Raw genomic sequence first — 19,213 nt, forward strand, 5'->3', positions numbered from 1 at the left:
GAGGAAACAAACGGATGCACAGTACAGAGCCACAGGGAGTGTGTGCCTGTACCGGTTATTGAAAAGCGTTGAGTGCAGTCATTGAGTCTTTTCCTGACATCATGTTTCTCATGAGGAATAATGACCACTGGAAAAGGGGAATCCCCTCCCCCTGCTGCCTTCAGGTCCTGTTGGAAATAACCTAATCAGAATTAAAAGCTGTGTTCACATGAAAACACATTGTGGTAACAATGAAATTACACTTTTCCGACTAATTTAGCTTAGCAGCCAAGTTTTCCAGTGTTACTTTGATGTTTGATGTGATAATTAAGGGTAATTCTGTTGATATTTATATATAGAAAAGTGACACCAGTTTGTGAAATCTGTTTGTTGTTCCGGTCTTTCCCTGAAAAAAAAAGTAAAGTAAGTCATAGATTGTATTCTGCAGCGACAAGTGACATTTCCAAGCTGAGAACTTGATTGCAAGTTTATGAGTTGAGCCTGAAGGCAGCATGCTTTGGGAAGAGGAGGAGGAGCTGAGCCAGAGGTTGACATGTGGGAATGACTCAAGTTTTTCTACACATTCCTGGCATTGTTTCCTCCTCCATGCTGCCCAGGTCCCGGGCACTAAGGCCAAGGATTTTCCAGGGCTTGGGGAGATGGAGTGGATGACGGTTAGAGGAAGAGGAAGGATGACTCTCATTTTCCTCTTTTGTCACGCCCAGGGTAATTCTCTCCTTCTCCAGCTGAATAAATAAAAGTTGGAGGGGTATTGTTTTGTACTTTATCGCTGTGCGTCTTGTATAATTTGAGTGCTGTGCTTGTCTGAACAGCTGTTTGGGAAATCTGAGCTGGCAAAGTGTCGAATTCTGTTTTGACTTCGCACACATTAATGGATCAAAAGGGTCTTAAAGCAAACAAGTCGCACACAGCGTGGGCAAATCAAGACACTTCGCCATATGAAACTTTAATTTCTATTTATGATGCTATCAACAGAGAGCATGTAATCACAAAATGCTGATATGCATCACAGTTGGAGCTGAATCCCAGCAATGAGAGAGAGTGAGGATAAAATGGGGAGGTATGAGTCACTGGAACAGATGCAATGAAGTTTGAACTGATTCACATCTGAGAGTTGAAAATAAGGACATTGTCCCTCATAATGGAGGAGAAGTAAAATGACACATTACCTTTCCCTTTTATAGAACTAAGAAGAGATGACAGAAGAACATCCATCATCACTCTGTATCTCTAACACCATCTTGCTGCTTTTCTCTCATATTCTGCCCATTGTAGTACCATCATGTGTAGTTCTTATTGTGTTTCAAGTAAACTCAAATACATTTGTTTTTCAGACGGAGGTGCTATCTGTCTCCTGTTAAACCCCTTTACTTTCATAAAATCCAATTTCCTCCAGGCATGATAACCAACGGCTATTTGAACAGCAGCAGTGAAACAGACCTTCCAGAAGATACGAGCTGTTCTGCTAGCTGACTGTAATAACTGGCCTTAATGTCTCATTAGGAAAATAAACAGAGCGTCATAAAAACTGGCGGTGGAAGAAATATTCAGATCCTTTACTTTGGTAAAGGTGCAAAAGCAGCAATGGAAAAGTAAAGTAAAAGTACAGCAAAATGTAGTTCAAGTAAAGTGAAAGGTTGGTTATGGCCCCTCTGAATGATATATTAATATATCTGCCATCATATTATTAATAGAGAAGTATCAGATGTGTTTGCAGCATGTTGGAGCTGCTGCTGCAGGTGGAGCTACTTTGAACTACTTTATTTTCAGTTTTATATGCAGCAGATAAATCTGAGGTTCCATTGCATGATTAATGGGAGAGGAAGGAAGAAAAATAGCAAACTTCTAATATAAAACCTGTTTTCAGGTCTTGGACTTGATCTTTTATTTTCAAAATTTTTATTTTGTTGAGATATTGGATCACTTGAACATTTCGCCATTAATTTAAACTATGTGAGGAATTTAGAGGGAATAACCACTATTTAGCCAAGCTGTTAATAACTCACAGATACCTGAAATGTGACAATTATTACACACTGCATTTGTAGGATGTTAGAGGTTAAAAGTATGGAAACCATTAAATATGTTGTATTTCAAAACTTGGTATATTATCCGTTGTGTAAAATCTTCATCTTAAAAGTAATTAATAACTAAAGCTGTCAAATAAAAGTAGTCGAATAGAAAGTACAATATTTACATTTGACATGCAGTGGAGTGGAAGTATAAAGTAGAATAAAATGGAAGTACTCGAAACACAAGTACCTCAAAACTGTACTTAAGTACTGTAAATGTACTGAGTTGCTTTTCACCTCTGTTTTATCCTTTGAGCCCATTTGAACTCAGCATGAATTATTTGAAATCATCTGAACAAATAGTTGCATCCCACCGTAGTATGTTAAGTGTCAGCGATGGCTCTGAAATGAACGCTGCATTAAAAAAGAATAATAGTAAAATAAAAGTGGAAAAACCTGATTACTGTTGCAGCATCTCATTCTCGATGATAACAAGGATTTCCATAAATGCTCATCAGCCCACTTAATCAAGGCAAACCTGGCTTGAATCAAGCCGTACCGCCTAACAAAAGATAGCTCAATTTGACGATAATAGCACATGTTATTGTGAGGACAGACACCATTCAGGACAGTGAGACCGTCGAGTGCCAACTCAGCACATGACGCCTGACTCATCCTCCCTCCTCTGAGTCACTCCCTCCATCTTCTGGTCCAGGATCTGTGGCTCTCTGCTGGAGCTGGCTCCTCTCTTCTAACGTCAGCCCACTGTTTCACAGGCAGGAAGCTGGCCAATGATGCAGACATGGCTCTACCAAGGAGGAAAAAGATGCTTGCATTCAGCTGCATGTCTCTTTGTTGAGACAAAAGACTGTGTGTGATGATGGGGAGGCAAGAAGAAGGCAAGGTGAGGAACGTCATGAGGGACTGGAGTGCAGCTGCTACACACTGCTTCTCTGTTCCGGCAATTCTGTCTTGTGTTAAAACAGATTTACCACAGAAGGCAGATTGGATCCTTTGGAATTAAGTAAAACGGGTCAACATCTGAACTCAAGCTCAAGTCAAAAGGCGATAACAGGCTATGAGCCATTACCGTTCTCCATTTATCTCCCTCCAACCTCCGTGTTGGTTTTACAGCTTTGGGCCAACATCAAAGCAAAAAAAGCCGGTAGTTAAGCTCATTATACAAATGAGCTTTGGGACCCACTGCACACACCGAACAGTGCGCATGATCCCAGAAGTTGAAAGGTAAACAGCTCTAATAAGGTAGGTAGTGTCACAGAGCTCCACAGGATGCACTTTATATCCCATAGCACATCCAACACATACAAAAGCTGGTATTTTTGTATTTTGCAGTATTCTGCACGTCTCTGGGACAGTGGTGTTAGTCGGCCACGTTCATTCACAGGATAGTATTTTAACATCTGGTATGAAAATTTATACAGATATTTGTGGTTCCCAGAGGAGGAAGCATAGCTACTTTGGTGATTCTCTCGACTTTTAATAAAAATCAACCATGAAGTTGATCTGTTGCGTGAACTCTATGTTGGTACAGATATTCATGAGTTCCAGTGTCAGCGGTCACCCCTCCTAGGTCCACTGCTTTGCCTGGTGTCTGGTTTACATGCAGTCCAGTGCCTGTGCTTGCAGATGGTGGGTCCACAGGATAGTTGACTGGAGCCAGCTGAGGAGGTTTGGGTGTCTTTTTTGGATGTGTCCTGGAGGTTTCCCATGCACATCCAATTTGTACACACCAAGCAAAAGAAACTGTATATCTTGTCTGGCCCATTGGGGATCCCCTAGGAGAAGCTAAAAAAAGTTGCTGGAGAGAGCAGCCTTCCTCCTGGTAAAAAGAAAATGAATAGAAAGATGGATATTCCTGATGACCGCAGAATGAACTCTAGTAATGGTGGTGACCCTTCATCTTTTTATTTAGCAATCTAACAAGCAGGCCAAAATTTTCCTAAACACTTTTTTTTAATTGACAAATCTCAGTATCAACTGGACAGGCACAACATTTTGCATGAACTCTTGACTAAATAAAGATAGATAAGGCCTCCATGATGTCACCCAAAGGTTTCCTGAACAGTGGTTTTAAAGCTCAGTGTGGTGGTTCTGGTTGTCATTGTCCTGGCAGTGTATGACTCCTCCAAACTCCAGGCTAATCCAAAAATGAGCAAAGAGTTGGAGTGTGAGTGGAGATCAGTAGACGGTACCCACTTGACACTCAAAGCTGCCACACCCTCAATCATGGATAATTTTAAGGCAGCAAACTGAGTTTTGGAGCTGATCGGAAGTGGCCATTTGAGGAACTGCAGTTTTTGGCACAATGGTGTAATTTTTCAGCTCGTGAGGTTGCCAATAGGTACAAACATTCATGACTGTTATTCAAATGACTTTGAAGAACTTCTCCTCCAGTATCGGTACAAGGTAGATATTTAGGATTTTAAATTAAATGTTCTAAGAAAACTTATTTGGATCTCCACAAAATTTGGTACAAATGTTAATAGTCCCCTCAGGATGAATTGTAAACACTTTAGTGACAGTATAACTGGACACTCATGCCATGAAGTTCAAAATTTTAATTTGTTTAATGGTTTGGTTAATGAAGAAATGCCAGTGATAGTAGTGATATTCCATAACCTGCAGCTGTACCTTGTCCATAGTGATTTGTGTGTTGACATTGTTAACATGAAGCACAGCCTCATAGTGCTGCTAGCATCACTATACAATAAGTTGCATTAAACTACATAGTGCATTAGTACAACAGTACACTGTGCACAAGTTTACATACTATCTTTGACAATAAAATAATATTACTCCTAAAACAAGGAGGTATTTGATCTGATCACTTTGATTTTCCAGCTTGCAAAATTTCAAAATTTCCATAATGACCTGTAAATTGCCAACGTCCTCTCCACACTGCTTCATATTGCACAGGAAATATTTGTTGTGTGGAGCTGGGTCTTTGTAGTGTATCAGCAATCATCATCAAAACAGTGAGCAGCTGGGCATTATGTATGCTGTAATATAATATACAACATCTTTTAGGGACAATGTTGGATGTAAAACTGTGGCAAATGTGGCCCTCATGCAGAGGAAATCTCAGCAGGCGAAGGGGAAATGGGAATCAGTGAATGGAAACAGGAAGGGCTCATAACATCAAGTCAAAAACAAATACAGCCCAATCTGAGCAACTTTATAGTTCAATATCCAAGCCAATTGGACAACTCCTGATCAAACAAATGGGAACATTCGTTTTGAATTTCCAAGTGAATCACACTATAAAAGTGATTTACTAAAAAGGATTTATGGTGCAGCCTTCAGTAATCTTTTTTTCCACATTCAACTGGTCTCTTTTGGACTAATATGGTTGAGTGGAAAAATTTCGAAACACAACACAGCTCTGAGCTGCTCAGTGTCGGTGAAAAAGCTGTAGAATGCAATGCAATTTGTACCTCTTTCTCTAAATCCAAATCTTTTTGACTCCACATCAACTGAAAGTAAATAAGCTCAGACGCCAATCAAACACAAGTCCAAATAGTGACATATTACAGCGGATTAGCCACATAGTTGTAGGGATATAGTAGACTGACTTGAAAACTAAGCTGCTAGACGTAAATAGTTCTTCCTAGTGAGACAAATCACAAACTGGAAATGCAGCAGTTACTTTGGCAACTAATAAAAACAGCTGCTTTCAGTTCTACACAGAATATTTTAGATATACTGTCAAGCAGAAACTGCTTCCACACTTTACAGCTGCTGTTGTGCAGCTGATTCAAAACAAGTAATTAGAACTGTTCATTTTTTTTGCACACGATTGCACTGTAAATTTAATTTGAAATTAATGTTCTTGTAGTCTAAAACTGTGAACTCTGTGGCACTTTAAGCTGTGGTGTGTGTCTAGAACGTGACAAATGAATGGAAAGGACATAGTAAAGAAAAGGCACATACCTGTGTATATAAGGTTTCTGTGTTTATTAGGTTTCTTTAAGTGTCCCCAAAGAGCAGAGTGACCTGAATAATTATGAAGTTGGCTACTTGACCAACATTTTCAGAAATGAGGGGTGAATGCAGCAAAAACAGAGCAGTCCTCAAAGACAACAAACTCCATAGGGCTGAGCCAAGGGGCTATGATTTACCTCTTCGCATGACAATGAGCCTGAGTATATAGCCAGTTCAATGCTAGAGTGGCAGTGGCACAAGGCACTGTCAGGCTTAAAACTCCCACACAACATCTGTGGAGAGATCTGAAGATTGCAGCCTCTTCCTATCCACACTGACGTGCAACAAAATCTGTCAGGAAGAACGGGAACTGTCTAAATCCATATGTGCAGAGCTTCAAGATCCATACCTGTAAAAGCTCAAAGCTGTAATGGCTGAAAGATGAGCATCTATGGAAAAATTAATTAAGAATCAGAATATGTAGGAACTGAGAGATTTCCGTTTTTTGATTCTAATAAATTTGCAAAAAAATCCATAAAACCATTTTTTTCTTTGTCATGATGGTTTACTGAGTGTGGATTGTTCTGCAAAATAGAAATGTAATCAACTATAAATGGAATCTATAGCAGAATAAAGCGTACAAACATTTAGTGGTCTGAATATTTTATTAATCTGCTATATTAACTACACTAACGTTGAGAGAGAAAAGGATAAACCAAGAAATCTAGGGCAGTGATACCCAATGTATCTAAGTTTGATTTTCATTTCAGTGCAAACATATCCCCCAGCGTGTCATGGATCTCTCAAAATAAACGTAATGCTCACTTGATGTAAATACATTTATTGAAAACACAAACACTTTATCACACAGAAAAAAAAAAATTAATGGCACGTTTTTCTCCAACAGAGCATGAAAAAAGGCAGTCTGCTCAACAATTTTTCTTGGATATGATGAGTACAAAGTCACTGACAACATTTTTGGATAATGGTTTAGATATTGTTGTGCATTTGCTATAAATTGGATGGAACAGGACTGATAATAACAGAAAACTGTTTTGTGTCCTGTCGTCTGATTACATTATAAAACAAACTACGGCTATATTAATAAAGCATGACAAGAGTTTAAAAAAAAAATGTAAAAAATAATAAATAAACATGAGGCGCTACATCACCTTCACCTATATCACCTTAGCAGAGTAATAAAAGATGTTTCAAACTCAACTGGGATGACAGATTGACAAGAGGATTCAACGTCAAGGAGCAAGGCATCCAACTGGAATGAGCATCTACTTAACGTCGCTGTGAATCACAATCCATCATGTCAGTTGAACTTGGTCCAATTATCTAGGTCAAAAAACAGCAAAAGACAGGCTCAAAATTCATTCACAGCTGAAATAAAAGAAAAATCCAACCTTGCTGAAAATGAAAATATCTAGAACTGATAATAAATCAATCTTGAGGTTAGGTTTTGCAAATTAGTCTAGTTGTTTCCATTTTATTCACGGTCAACAAGGATAAAAAGTAATTATTTTCAACTCTGAATTTATCTGAAACTATAAAAAGCCTTCTATCGCAATGAAGCAACTCTTACCTGTCCAGACGGTTCACCACATCTCTCACAGTGTTGATGAGATTCTCATGTTCTTGGGGGTTACTGACGATGATGCTGTGAAGCCTCTTCATGTAGGAGTCAATCGTTTCAAGAGTGGGTGTCTCTCCACTGCCTGTAGAGCAATGAGTATGCCATGTCAGCGTGTTAAGAAAAGGAAATGTTTAAGTACTTTGCTTTCCAAGTAAATATGTTTACTGGGCAGCAGAAACTCTTCAAATGTTACATTTTATTTGCTGCCCATGATGTCTCTGAAATGGGGGCAGGAAACATTATTAGGTTGGTAATCAAAATCTTTAATTTTTAATAAACCTGAATATGCATGATGTGAAGTATTATTCATTTCCTACTACCCATAGACTGCCCACAGATTCTACAGAAAATTGTAATCAACCTTTAGCTTTACACTGCAGTGATAACCACTGAACAAGATCCAAGCACTTCAACACCAGCCACTACTTCTTACTACTGATGTTTTGAGTTTGAGCAATATCCATCCATTCTCTATACAACGCTTGATCCTCATTAGAGTCGCGGGGGTGGCTGGAGTCTATCCCAGCTGACTTGGGGCAAAGGCAGGGGACACCCTGGACAGGTCACCAGTCTATCGGAGGGCTACACATAAAGACAAACAAGTACTCTGGCATTCACACCTACGGACAATTTAGAATTATCAATTAAACTCTGCATGTTTTTGGACTGTGGGAGGAAGCTGGAGTACATGGAGAAAACCCACACATGCACAGGAAGAAACATGCAAACTCCATGCAGAAAAACCCCAGGCCCAGGCGCAAACTGGGGATCTTCTAGCTGCAAGGCGACGGTTCTAACCGCCGAGCCACTGTGCAGCCCAGTTTGAGCAACATGACTGTGAGAATGTTGGGGGTAGGATAGTTAGTCAAAACTAGAGGGGCAACAGTAAATGCATTAATCCCAAATCCTTCAGTTTAGTATCACTTCTGCTTGGTATACCCTGTAAATTACTTTCAGACGTCTATTTATGTCTACATAGTGTCCTATCCAGGAATTGTGGCAGTCGTCTACCAGCTTTAGGATGCTAGTAAGGTTCATCTTTAAAGCTGGGCAGATGCTGTGTAGTTTCTATCAGTCTTGTATGACGTGTTATCTCAAAGTACTGAACTTTTAGACATATGAAGGCCAAAATTTGTTTTGTTTATTCAAACAAGATGGTGATATCCGTAATGTTGACAAAAAAAACTGTAACATCAAAGCTGAAATTACATTTCTGGTTTTAATACTTAATTGAAGCTAATTGTGAATATGTTTTAGTATCTTGCTGTATTTAGTAAACAGCTTAGCCTGTTACAGAAAGAATTATGGCTAGTGGCAGACTGGTGAATGTTTCAAATGACAAAGATGGTATTTCATGCATTTCTGCTGTAAAATTTACAGACTGAACTGTAAATTGTGTGTAACGTTACTTCTTTGTCAAAACTATACTACTACAAAACAGAAAAATAAAATCCAGAAATATGAAAATAAAAAAATATCAAGCAGGTGGTATCTCAAATCATTTCTAGGTAACCTTTAAAATGAAGCTAATTAATGTAAATGTCACAATCACAGAAAAAACACAAAGACTGCCCTTTGTAACCTGTAAACTCAGAACTGAACATGCTTAGACTCAGACGAAGCCTTGATGTTGCCAGTTAATAATGTTTTGACACTTTCGCCACTTGAGAAACTAGCAGAGAGATTCCCTGAGGGCAAACCTCAGTGGGTTTTGCAACCATCTTTCATTGTGAAGCTCTTATGAAATAATTCCAGCGGTTATGTCAATTTCTGTGTCTCTCTTCTGCAAGAGAGAAATTCAAACAGGCGTGGAAGAAAATTGCAAGAGAAATCTTGTGGGTGTGAACTCAGTGTAGACTCTGAATGTGCACAAAACAAGTACAAAGAGAGAACAGATTTCTTGAATTTAAATAAGAGGTTAATATTAGGAAGGACTGACAGGCTGATGTCCATGACCAGTCCCTAAATGAACAGTAAGTGGTTGCTGTTTAAATATGTGGATCTTAGGAGAGAGATGCTGGAGATCAAAGCCCAGTAAATACACTGAGGATGTACGCTTACATTTTTATGTAAAAGCTTACTGTATTGTTTGTTCTTGTGTCTAGGGAGGAATTGCTGGTGTAGGATAACGAGTCAGTACCAGTTTACAATGTAAACTAATCAATATCAGCACACTTTAGGTCAAAAAGCCACAATGACTGCTTTGGAGACATTTATTGAATTTTCATTTCATTTGTTCATTTGTGTTGAAAAAGAAAGAAATAGATATGTTTGCTATAACTTGTGAGGACATAGTATTGAGAAAACAACAATCAGTTTACTTTTTACATGGGCTTTTTATGGTACATTTGTAACCAGTTGTCTTGCTGAGTGAAGCCACACTGGTACTGGCTGCTCTCACCTGGCAGAGGTACAGCAGAGAAACTGGAGGTGAGGGCCTGGCGGAGGGTCTCCAGGTGCTGGTGGAGGAGCCCGTTGCGTCCCCTCTCTTGCATAACATCGCCTTCCAGCCGTTCGACAGCTCCGCGCATGCTCTCCACATGCTTCTGCAGGGCCGCGTTACGCTCCTCATACTCCATGTTGGTCTTACGCAGCTGCCGCATCTCAGCCTCACGCGCTGTTGAGAAAAACACGAACGGAGAAAGCACCACAGTGGTAGATCAGAGGAGAGCTCCGGGGAGATGATACAGCTAGACACGGGAGTTTGGGGCCGTGATCAATTTTTAATTTGCTCGGAGAGTTTAAGACGTCAGTGAGTTCAGCGGACTGAGGAACTATTCTGGGATGGTGGAGCGCTATATAGAAAAGTTCTTACAAGGTAGCAGAGGAATGTGTTTTGAGACACTCAGACAAATGGAAGTTTAAAAAAGTCAGAGCACACCAAGTACAAAGTCGTTCTCAACAAGATGGCCAGCTGTGCCCCAGCTCTTTACCTTTGCTGTGGTTGAGAAACTCCTCTGTGAAGATTGGTATGTCAAACACAGTTCTGTCCTTTCCCTCTGCATCCTTCTGTTGAAAGCCAGAGACAGTAAGAGAGGGGGAGATAAGCTGCACAGTAAAAACATTTGGCCACATAGACAGACAGCAAGAGGTGGTCATTTATCTAGCTAGGCTGTGGGTGGGTAATTGATTTCATACCTGGCCACAGGGAAAATGCAGTGATACAGTTTAAGAAATGAGGAGGTAGAGGTAATTTCATCACTGGTGCTTCAACAATATCAAAGGCTGCAAATGGTTTGTAATAAATATGCAATAAAAATGTGTTTCAAAATAGAAACACAAGACACAGCTCGGGTTTCATTCCCCCCCTTTGAAAGAATGCACCATCATCCCTCATGTCTTAACATAATTGTATCAATACTGAGTCCCAGGCCCTTTGAAATCTTGAGGGAAAACACTGGTAGTCCCACAGGACTGCTGCTTCCAATAAAGTCACCTTGGCTGTAGCCCTTCAGTTTATACGGTAAGATATACAAAGGAAACTTCTTAATTACATGCAAAACTTAATAAAAATGAATTACACACTTAGTACAAGCCAAGGGTTTGGATCACAAACACAGCACCAAAGCGGATTAGCCCAGCTTTAGCGATGCAACAATAAGCACTTAATGTGTAGAGCAAGAGGAGGGCAAACACAACAGATTTAGAGTCCTCGGTGGAAATAAGAGCAAAAACAAACTAATATTAGACAAAGTCACAATTAGCCAAATCAGTGAAATGTTGATTTTTAAATCATTTCTGTATGTCCAATTTTACCCTAAAGTCAATTCTCTTTCACTACATGTTATTTGATCTGTTTTGCAAACTCTAATAAGGAAGACATTTTACATAAATATTGTAAATCTTATTCACTTTTTTACTTTAATGGTCACACACACTAAAACATTTAAAGATTGCCTTTTTGGCTTATTTCATGTATCTATTGTACAAAACACAAACAAACTATTCTCTGCCAGTTTGTAACACCTCCCTACATATCTCGACAATGCCAAAAATGCATGCCGACTTTACATATAAAGTGCTTGCATCTTTCACATCCCCTTACTCTTTATGTGACATCTTGCTGCTAAACAACTTATTGATATATCTCTTAACTTGATTTGTCACATCATTTTGATAATATCTTGTTCTTTACATGCCTACATTTCTGGAGCTCATACAACTGTGTAAATTTAGAAGAGGATCTGCACCTAATTAAATATATTTACTTCTCAAAAAAAGTTAACCGTTAGTGTGACAGAGCCAGAAAGAGTCACTGACCTCGTGCAGAGCCTCGTTGGCTACCTGGTGTCCAACATCTGGAGAGGAAGGAAGGAATAAAGAGAGACGACAGCAGATGATTCATTATTTCTCTGGTGCAGCGTGCCTTCACCACATCGTGAACTAATAGAATGAATAAAAGTAATCCAGAAAAAATCCCCTCACTCCACTTTATGTTATGAATCAACTGAAATGAGGCAGCGCATCCAGTTCAGTGGAAAAGTTTCTCACATTTGTTTGCCAGGGCAGAGCTGTTTATGTGATTGACATTTTTCAGACTTAGAATATACGATTTATCAGAACAGATGATGCAAACCATATGTAGTTTCAGCAAAGAGACGGCTCCTTGGCATTAAGTTGAACTATTCTTATAGCCTGTGCTGCAAACTTAAAAAGTATCCTTTCCTTTAAATTTCTATTGACTGAGCAAACCGACAGTGAGTTGTGACTTTTAACCAAACAATGAATAATTTATGCTGCAATTAAAATGACCAAATAGTAAGTATTTTCATCTTGAGTACTCCAAACATTTCCAAGCCTTAGTGGTGTTTGTGGTATGTTCTATCTGATGTTTACGCATTACTTCTATCTCTCTCTCTCGTTTAAATTTAGGCAGTTACACATGTGAGCATCTATAAACAGTTGCTTAGTAATATCAGACTCTTTAAAATTCCTTGCTCGTGGGCTCGGTAAAGGTCAAAACTAAAGTTTTTAAAACAGAAGAGAGATTCAAAATTTCAATTTCTATATCTATACTTGTGTAAAAATGCGTTTAAAAGAAACCAGGAACCACAACGACATTCAGAATACTTCCCTTACTGCATTGCATGACTTTAATTACAGTTTCAAGTTCATTTGAGTCATCCTGTCTAGACTAAGTTTGTCCATCAAACAATAACTGGCTTATCCAAATATCATCAAAGATGGGAAGTATCTCACTTGCCAATCCCTTTCCAAATAGTTGGCTCTCAAAATAGCAGTGGGCTAACTGCCAAACTTACTATTTTCAGTGGTTCCCTGCTGCTTTTCTAACCAGATCTCACCTCCCCTGTGCCTCTTGCCCTTCTGCTTCTCCTGGACCTTCCTGGTGAAATGTTTGTAGGCTTCTGTCTTCTGGTACTTCTCCAGCTCCCTCATGTAGCGCTCCTTATCTCGCTCTGCCTCATCCAAGTATCGCTGCAGAGACAAGAAACAAAGGTGAGAAGAGCTGTGTAGACTCAGCCAAAAGGAGCAAAATGGGATCTGGCTAAACAGGATGAAGGAGGATTGAGGGTGAGATGTCACGACGAGCGTAATTATTCCTGTGTTCCTGTATTATATTACTGTAATTATTCCTAATCAGGATTAGTTCCTTTCAAAAGACAACATCAGTAATTTCCAATATTAATAACCCACATTCACTGAATTCCTGTAATAAAAATGCATCTTGTAATACAATTAGAAGGCTAAAAAGGCATCTTCAGTCAAAGATCTTGTAACAGCTAATAGCTTTAAACTGTAGGTGAAACACAACATGTAACAAACCCGCAGCAAAATTGTCGAGGCTCTATCCCACTTTTAGATCTGAAAATAAAACATGTCCAGACATTTCAAATCTTGTCTGGAAAGATCAGCAAGTAAAACTTATGTGGTAGTTCACATAAGGTATTTTATTTTAAGAATTTTGTACAATGAAAAGTGATACATCAAGGCTGGTACTACCATAAATACAGTAGAATAGCTAGATTTCTACAAAATCAAATTTTGCATCATAACACAAACTACATAAAGTACTTTGAGATGAACTTAAGAGTTTTAACTGCAACCTAAAAATTGTTCGAAATGATTAGGACTGTGCTGATTTTTTCTGCTGTATTTTGAAAGGGGTATCTAAGTTTTCCTGGCTGAAGCACAGTGGTATCATTCAAACATCTTTGCAGTGGAGTGGAAATTCTCATTATAATCTGCCTGAACATGACTGTAATAATGTTTCTATCATTACAAGAAGGCAAGTTTATCTGTCTCCTTCTGCTATTTGTAGCTCAGTTGAGGATATAACTAGGACACAATACAAGATACCATCAAACTATGGCAACGCTGTCTGAGAAAAGACGTCAGCCAGTTCCCCAACATAGTTATGTGTAAGCTGGTGTTTTGTCAGCTCCAAAACACTGACACTATGGACTCCACGCGCTTTTGTTCTTTCACTGCTTTTGTGCACAGCAAAAAATTAGATGAAAGTCTCTGCTAGTTTCAGACATTGTTAAATCTGCCTGGGACAAGTCTTAAGTGTTGGCATGCTGAATATGAATATTTCAGTCCAGTCCTTTGGGCCACTGTTGCAATGACTGAAAGGCAAAAAAATACACTACCTTGTTGATTAAAAACCTAAACAGACTTCGTTGCTGGCCTCTCCTGCCTCTGGTCGATTTATTTTCTTTCACTGTATTTTCAAAAGCAGCACTGCCCTAATTGCTTATTATTGCTGTACTAATTAACATGAAAACCTGTGTAACACACTAGGTGGGAATGAAGGAAACGCTTCGACACATTTCTCTTCACAGTCGTGCGTTCAGTGTGTACTCCTGTCTGGAACTTCTTCACTGACCTGCTTCTCCTCGGGGGGGAGCTTGCTCCACTCGTTGCCCAGCATCCTTGTAATCTCTGGAAAGGGCACGTCTGGACGCTCTGCACGTAGCTGCTCCCGTCTGTCGTTCATGAAGCGAACGTAGCCTGTGAGGGGGGCCTTGGGTGCATTGCTGTCCTTCATTGGCTTCTTCCTCTTCCTCCCCTTGGTCCAGCTGCCACGTCGGGGTTTCTGCGAGGGCAACAAAAACAGAGATGTTTAGAAGGTTGATGTAGCAGTCCCCCAACTGATGGAAAAACTGATATATACACTATCATTCAAAAGTCTGGGGTCACTTAGAAATGTCCTTATTTTTTAAGAAAGGCTTTTTTTCAATGAAAATAACATTAAATTAATCAGAAATACATGTCTAGACATTGTTTATATAGTAATTGACTATCCTAACTGGAAACAGCTGATTTTTAATGGGATATCCACACACGGGTACAGAGGCCCATTTCCAGCAACCATCACTCCTGTGTTTTAATAGTACATTGCATGAGCTAATTGTGTTGAAAGGCTAATTGATAATTAGAAAACCCTTGTGCAATTATGTTAGCATATGAATAAAAGTGTGAGTTTTCATGGTGACCCCAAATTTTTGAACGATACTGTCATTTCATATTTGTGTTCACCTCTTACCTCATCTCCATTTCTCTGGCTATTGTTGTCGGCATTGTTTCCAGGAGAACCTGTCTGCTCTTCCATGACTACTAGGAATAGAGAGGAACAGAATAGATGTTAGAATGCAGAACCTCTTGTACCAATATGGTAACAGCAATGAGTCTAATTGCCATTACAAGAGCTGAAACAACTACTGATTAAGTGAGGTGAGGGCTGTGCTATCTGAGACACAGGTGCTCCTCAAATGTGGGTTAAGCATCCTGAGACAGGGTTGATCTGGTGAATAGAGGGATTGTCAACGGGAATGCTGCCCAGCCAGGAAACAGACAGCAGACGGTTCCTTGTGTAGCTGTATCAACTTCTCTGCTGGTCTTACAAAAACCCCACCCAGTCTTGGCTCCAAACCTCCAACTGGCCAGCAACGTTTCCTCTAATAGGTATGTCTTGCTGCCATCAATCATTATTGAGCAAATGAATAAAATAAACAAATAATCTTCACTTATCTGATGCCAAGATGGCCTATTTTCAACAACAAGACTATTGTGTAAGTGTTCACTCATACTTAGAGAGAACATCTACAGGCTAAAACACAAATGTGTTCTCTAACTGAACTTCTGCTTTCACTCATCTCTATAGTAACTTTGTAGTCACAACATAAGTGTTAGAAAAACTGCTGACTGGCATGAAACAAAAAATAGACTCTCAAACCAATCAAAACAATCAAAATGAATTGAGAGAGCATCGAATTAAACTGCGTGCTGACATAGAGTATTTGCAGGCACACAGCCCAGGTCGAGTTCTGAAATTAGAAGCCATACCATGTGTTTTCACCTATGACCTCTTCCTTCTAAATCACAATGTGGGAAGCAAGCTCCCGTATGCCGGATGTGGTTTCTGCCCCCCTACCACTAAATACTGCAGAAGTCACAGAGGAATTAGCCAGTCTACCACAAAAAACTCTTTTGGGAAAACCTTAACAAACAGTTCACATAAGCAGGATTTCCTTTCAGACATTTTTGCGATGCCTCAGCTCAGCTCCTCAGAAACAAACACAGATTGTAACACCTATGAATGGCTTCATCACTGATGCTGCTGAACAAAAGGGGTCGTGACCTGTCATTCTCTTGAGGTCGTCTGAGCAAACCTAAGAGACAAACTTTACTTGTAAAACATGTGGTCAGGACTGTAAGGCACTGGGGTTTACCTATAGTCTCAAAAGCTGTAAAGAAAGAAAGATCATGCAGATATTCTCAATTCCGGAAATACTCTGCTGAGACCTAATAAAACGTCTATGCTGCAGCGCCACCTGCTGGATCAGAGCACACAATGCATGATGTACTGCTTGATTGTATGGCGTTAAACCTGGACATATTTATTACGCTGTGTGCGACGCAACGTGATGCTTCAGTTTCACTGTTTACACGATGGGCTTGTAAAAAATAATAACACTACACACATTTAAACAGTATAAGTCGCTACTTACCTCACATGCTACAAGACACTCTTTGATTTAAATCACATTATTCCAAGCCATAAATCCCCAAATAGGCTAACCTCGCTACAAGGTACCTAGTGCCATCACAAACTTAAAATGTGGTTATTCCTACAATTAACAAACTAGAGAAATGGCATTAAATGCTACAACGGCTTGTTGTGTTAGCATATTGCGTTCCCTGATAGTTGACATAGCCTAATGCATGCACATAGCGCTTTAGCAAAGCGTCGTAAACATCAATGTTAAGCTAATACAAGCAAGAGCTCGGGTCTCTAATTTAAAATTTCAATACACAGGCCACTGAGTGTTCAACTTCACAATCATCTTACGTTACGTTAAATGCTGACGTGAAACATTACTGAGACATAAACGAAATTTATAGTCCGCATAACCAGCTAGCAAGCTGCACCGTTACTGGCTAGCATCACCAATATTACCTAATGCTAACATACACCAGCTAGCTAATGTAAACTTTAACAGCTGAGCTCAATAAACGCCGTCTTTAGCACTGTAACGGTTCATGCCACTACCGTTAATTGTACAAATTTCAAACACACTTAAATTATCATTTGCATAGGCCACGGTCAAGCACAAGCACATTTAACTGCTATGCTAACAGCTAGCCGCGACGCTAGCCTGGGTTAGCACCTCGTTAGCAAGCTGTTAGCTAGCAGACAACCTATTGTTTTTGTGATGATGCTATCTGAAACATCAATAGATAAAATAGTAAACGTGCTTAGAATAAAACTCATGCAACATGGACTAACCTTATATAACGTAATCCGTAGCTGTACCTGCCCAAATTATTTTCCTAATCAAAACAATACAGCAGCCTCTCAATAGAATACCACTAAATAGAAAGGCTGTTGGCTAATGTTAAACATCGTTTGTTGTGCCTCTGTGGTTTAATGTTTAATTTATCTAGTTGTGTGCGTTCGTTGTATTCGTGCTTTGATATATATGAGAAACATGAGGAAATACAGCACATCACAATATTTAATAAATACGGAAAATGACAGAATTAATAATTTGACTGTTTCTGAATTGTTTCTGATCCAGCTCGTAAGAGGTTCACACCACATCCTCTGCAATATTAATGTACACATTACATGGTTCCCTTAAATAAATAGAAGTAAGCAAAAAAAAGCCAAAATAATGTACTTTCGTTACAGCAACCTGCTCTACACTTTCTAGTTCTGTGGCTCCTCGTTGGTCTCTGTTTTCTTCACGTCCATATTAAACAACAGTCCAGCGTCTTTCAGGTTGCTGCTGCCCCCTACTGGTAACATTGTGTCTCACATCTCTTAAATTTATGTTAAACATTTTCAGTCAAGTCTCTTGATCTAAATTTCAAGCCTTATTAATCAAACATAGAAGTAGGCTGCACATCAGGGCTTGTAAAGTATTAAACGGATGAGAAGAGGAAATCTCTCTTTTGATTTGGACTTTTTGCAGACAAAGCGATGATTTGAGCAGGATTGGCAAGCTTCCAGCCTTTCTGTAGTTTGCAGGGCAAGCCTTAATAACGGTTAATACCTTATTTCAGTCTTTTACTTCACCTCTCTTTGTAGGTAAGAGTGGGTTGCTAGCACAGTTACACACACATACATGCATAAGACAAAATCCAGGATCTGCAATAATTCCAGTGCTTGCAACCTTTGGAGACCGTGAACCTGTGTCAACAATCATATCCTCATATTGCTTGTACAATATGAGGAATGATTGATATCAAAACAACACAATATCCACTGCTAGAGCCATGTCCCTGTGGGTTAATATAACCTGCCCAAACAGAAGATTTGGTAAAACATGACTGTGCTGTTGTGGATCATATACGCAGCATTAAAACCTAGTGAGATATGAGGAGAGTGGGAGAAGACTAATGCTCTAATTCCAAATTAACAGACTGCAAATCAACAGCCAGGCGGGAGTAACCTAACTGTAGCGGCAGTCTAATTGAAACTTTGATTGCAATCTCTTTCCAATTATACAGAGTTAATCCAACCCAGTTCTCAGGCTCATTACACACAGGTTCCGTTCATCACAGCACCTCTTTGACTTTGGGAAATAAAGCCACAAACAAAATAAAGACATTTAGCCTGGAATGATGCTCACATTTCCCCTGTCTTACAGATAATACTATCAATTTCTAGGGTTATAAGAAATATTTTCATAGAGATTCCTCCCAAAAACTGTTGTCAGTATCAACATGCCATGCATGCAGATGCTCAGTTCCAATTTATAAACCCTCCACTCTGTAATTTACAACTGGAAAAAATCTCCCTCCACAATTTTTTGACGAGGTTACATGCAGTAGTTTATCAGCTTGTGCAAGAATCGAGTGTTTTTATGGTCTCCATAGTCTCTCAAGTGTAACAAAGTTAAAATGTCTTGTGTGTTCTGTTATGAGTGCTCGTGACAAGTCTTGATATCATTTCCAAGAAAGCCTTTCACCTGAACTCACATTCAGTTGTTGGTAATACTGTAAGTGCTGAAAGTAATAGTGTTATAACAGCAGTTGCAGAAGAAAGTGGTATTTTTCCCTAGCAGTTTAAAAAGAAGAGTAACAGCCCTTAGTAAAATGTCTTGTGGCTGCATTGCAATAAGAGGCTGCTGTCAGTGGAAAAACTGAC

The 19,213-nt window shown here is 39.4% G+C and overlaps 1 protein-coding gene across 5 annotated transcripts; it reads right to left on the reverse strand.

The window, feature by feature from the left end:
• Window positions 1-6,779: 6,779 nt before the first annotated feature.
• Window positions 6,780-17,438, reverse strand: hmg20a (high mobility group 20A). Of its 5 annotated transcripts, none has more exons than XM_023297271.3 (9): window positions 17,348-17,438; window positions 15,104-15,174; window positions 14,444-14,653; window positions 12,900-13,032; window positions 11,857-11,894; window positions 10,530-10,602; window positions 9,998-10,213; window positions 7,546-7,678; window positions 6,780-7,298 (listed from the first exon to the last, which is right to left on the reverse strand). In XM_023297271.3, the coding sequence occupies exons 2-9, from the start codon at window positions 15,167-15,169 to the stop codon at window positions 7,295-7,297; spliced, it is 873 nt and encodes a 290-aa protein (XP_023153039.1). In that variant the 5' UTR covers window positions 15,170-15,174; window positions 17,348-17,438; the 3' UTR covers window positions 6,780-7,294. The 5 variants fall into 5 exon arrangements, with proteins under 5 accessions (XP_023153039.1, XP_023153036.1, XP_023153038.1 ...); XM_023297268.3 differs by having other exon boundaries at window positions 10,530-10,605; window positions 17,348-17,437; XM_023297270.3 differs by having other exon boundaries at window positions 10,530-10,605; window positions 15,104-15,171; window positions 17,348-17,432.
• Window positions 17,439-19,213: the final 1,775 nt, after the last annotated feature.

This window comes from Amphiprion ocellaris, chromosome 3 (genome assembly GCF_022539595.1).
Source record: "Amphiprion ocellaris isolate individual 3 ecotype Okinawa chromosome 3, ASM2253959v1, whole genome shotgun sequence".
NCBI classification, from domain to species: Eukaryota; Metazoa; Chordata; class Actinopteri; family Pomacentridae; genus Amphiprion; species Amphiprion ocellaris.

Excerpts from the sequence above, each read along its gene's own strand:
- hmg20a (XM_023297268.3), bottom strand. The coding sequence starts at position 15,169 with ATGGAAGAGCAGACAGGTTCTCCTGGAAACAATGCCGACAACAATAGC. Across the intron at positions 10,606-11,856 it reads CCAACGAGGCTCTGCACGAG|AAGGATGCAGAGGGAAAGGA; the intron begins GTCAGTGACTCT and ends GGCTTTCAACAG. Across the intron at positions 10,214-10,529 it reads GTTTCTCAACCACAGCAAAG|CGCGTGAGGCTGAGATGCGG; the intron begins GTAAAGAGCTGG and ends TTTTCTCAACAG.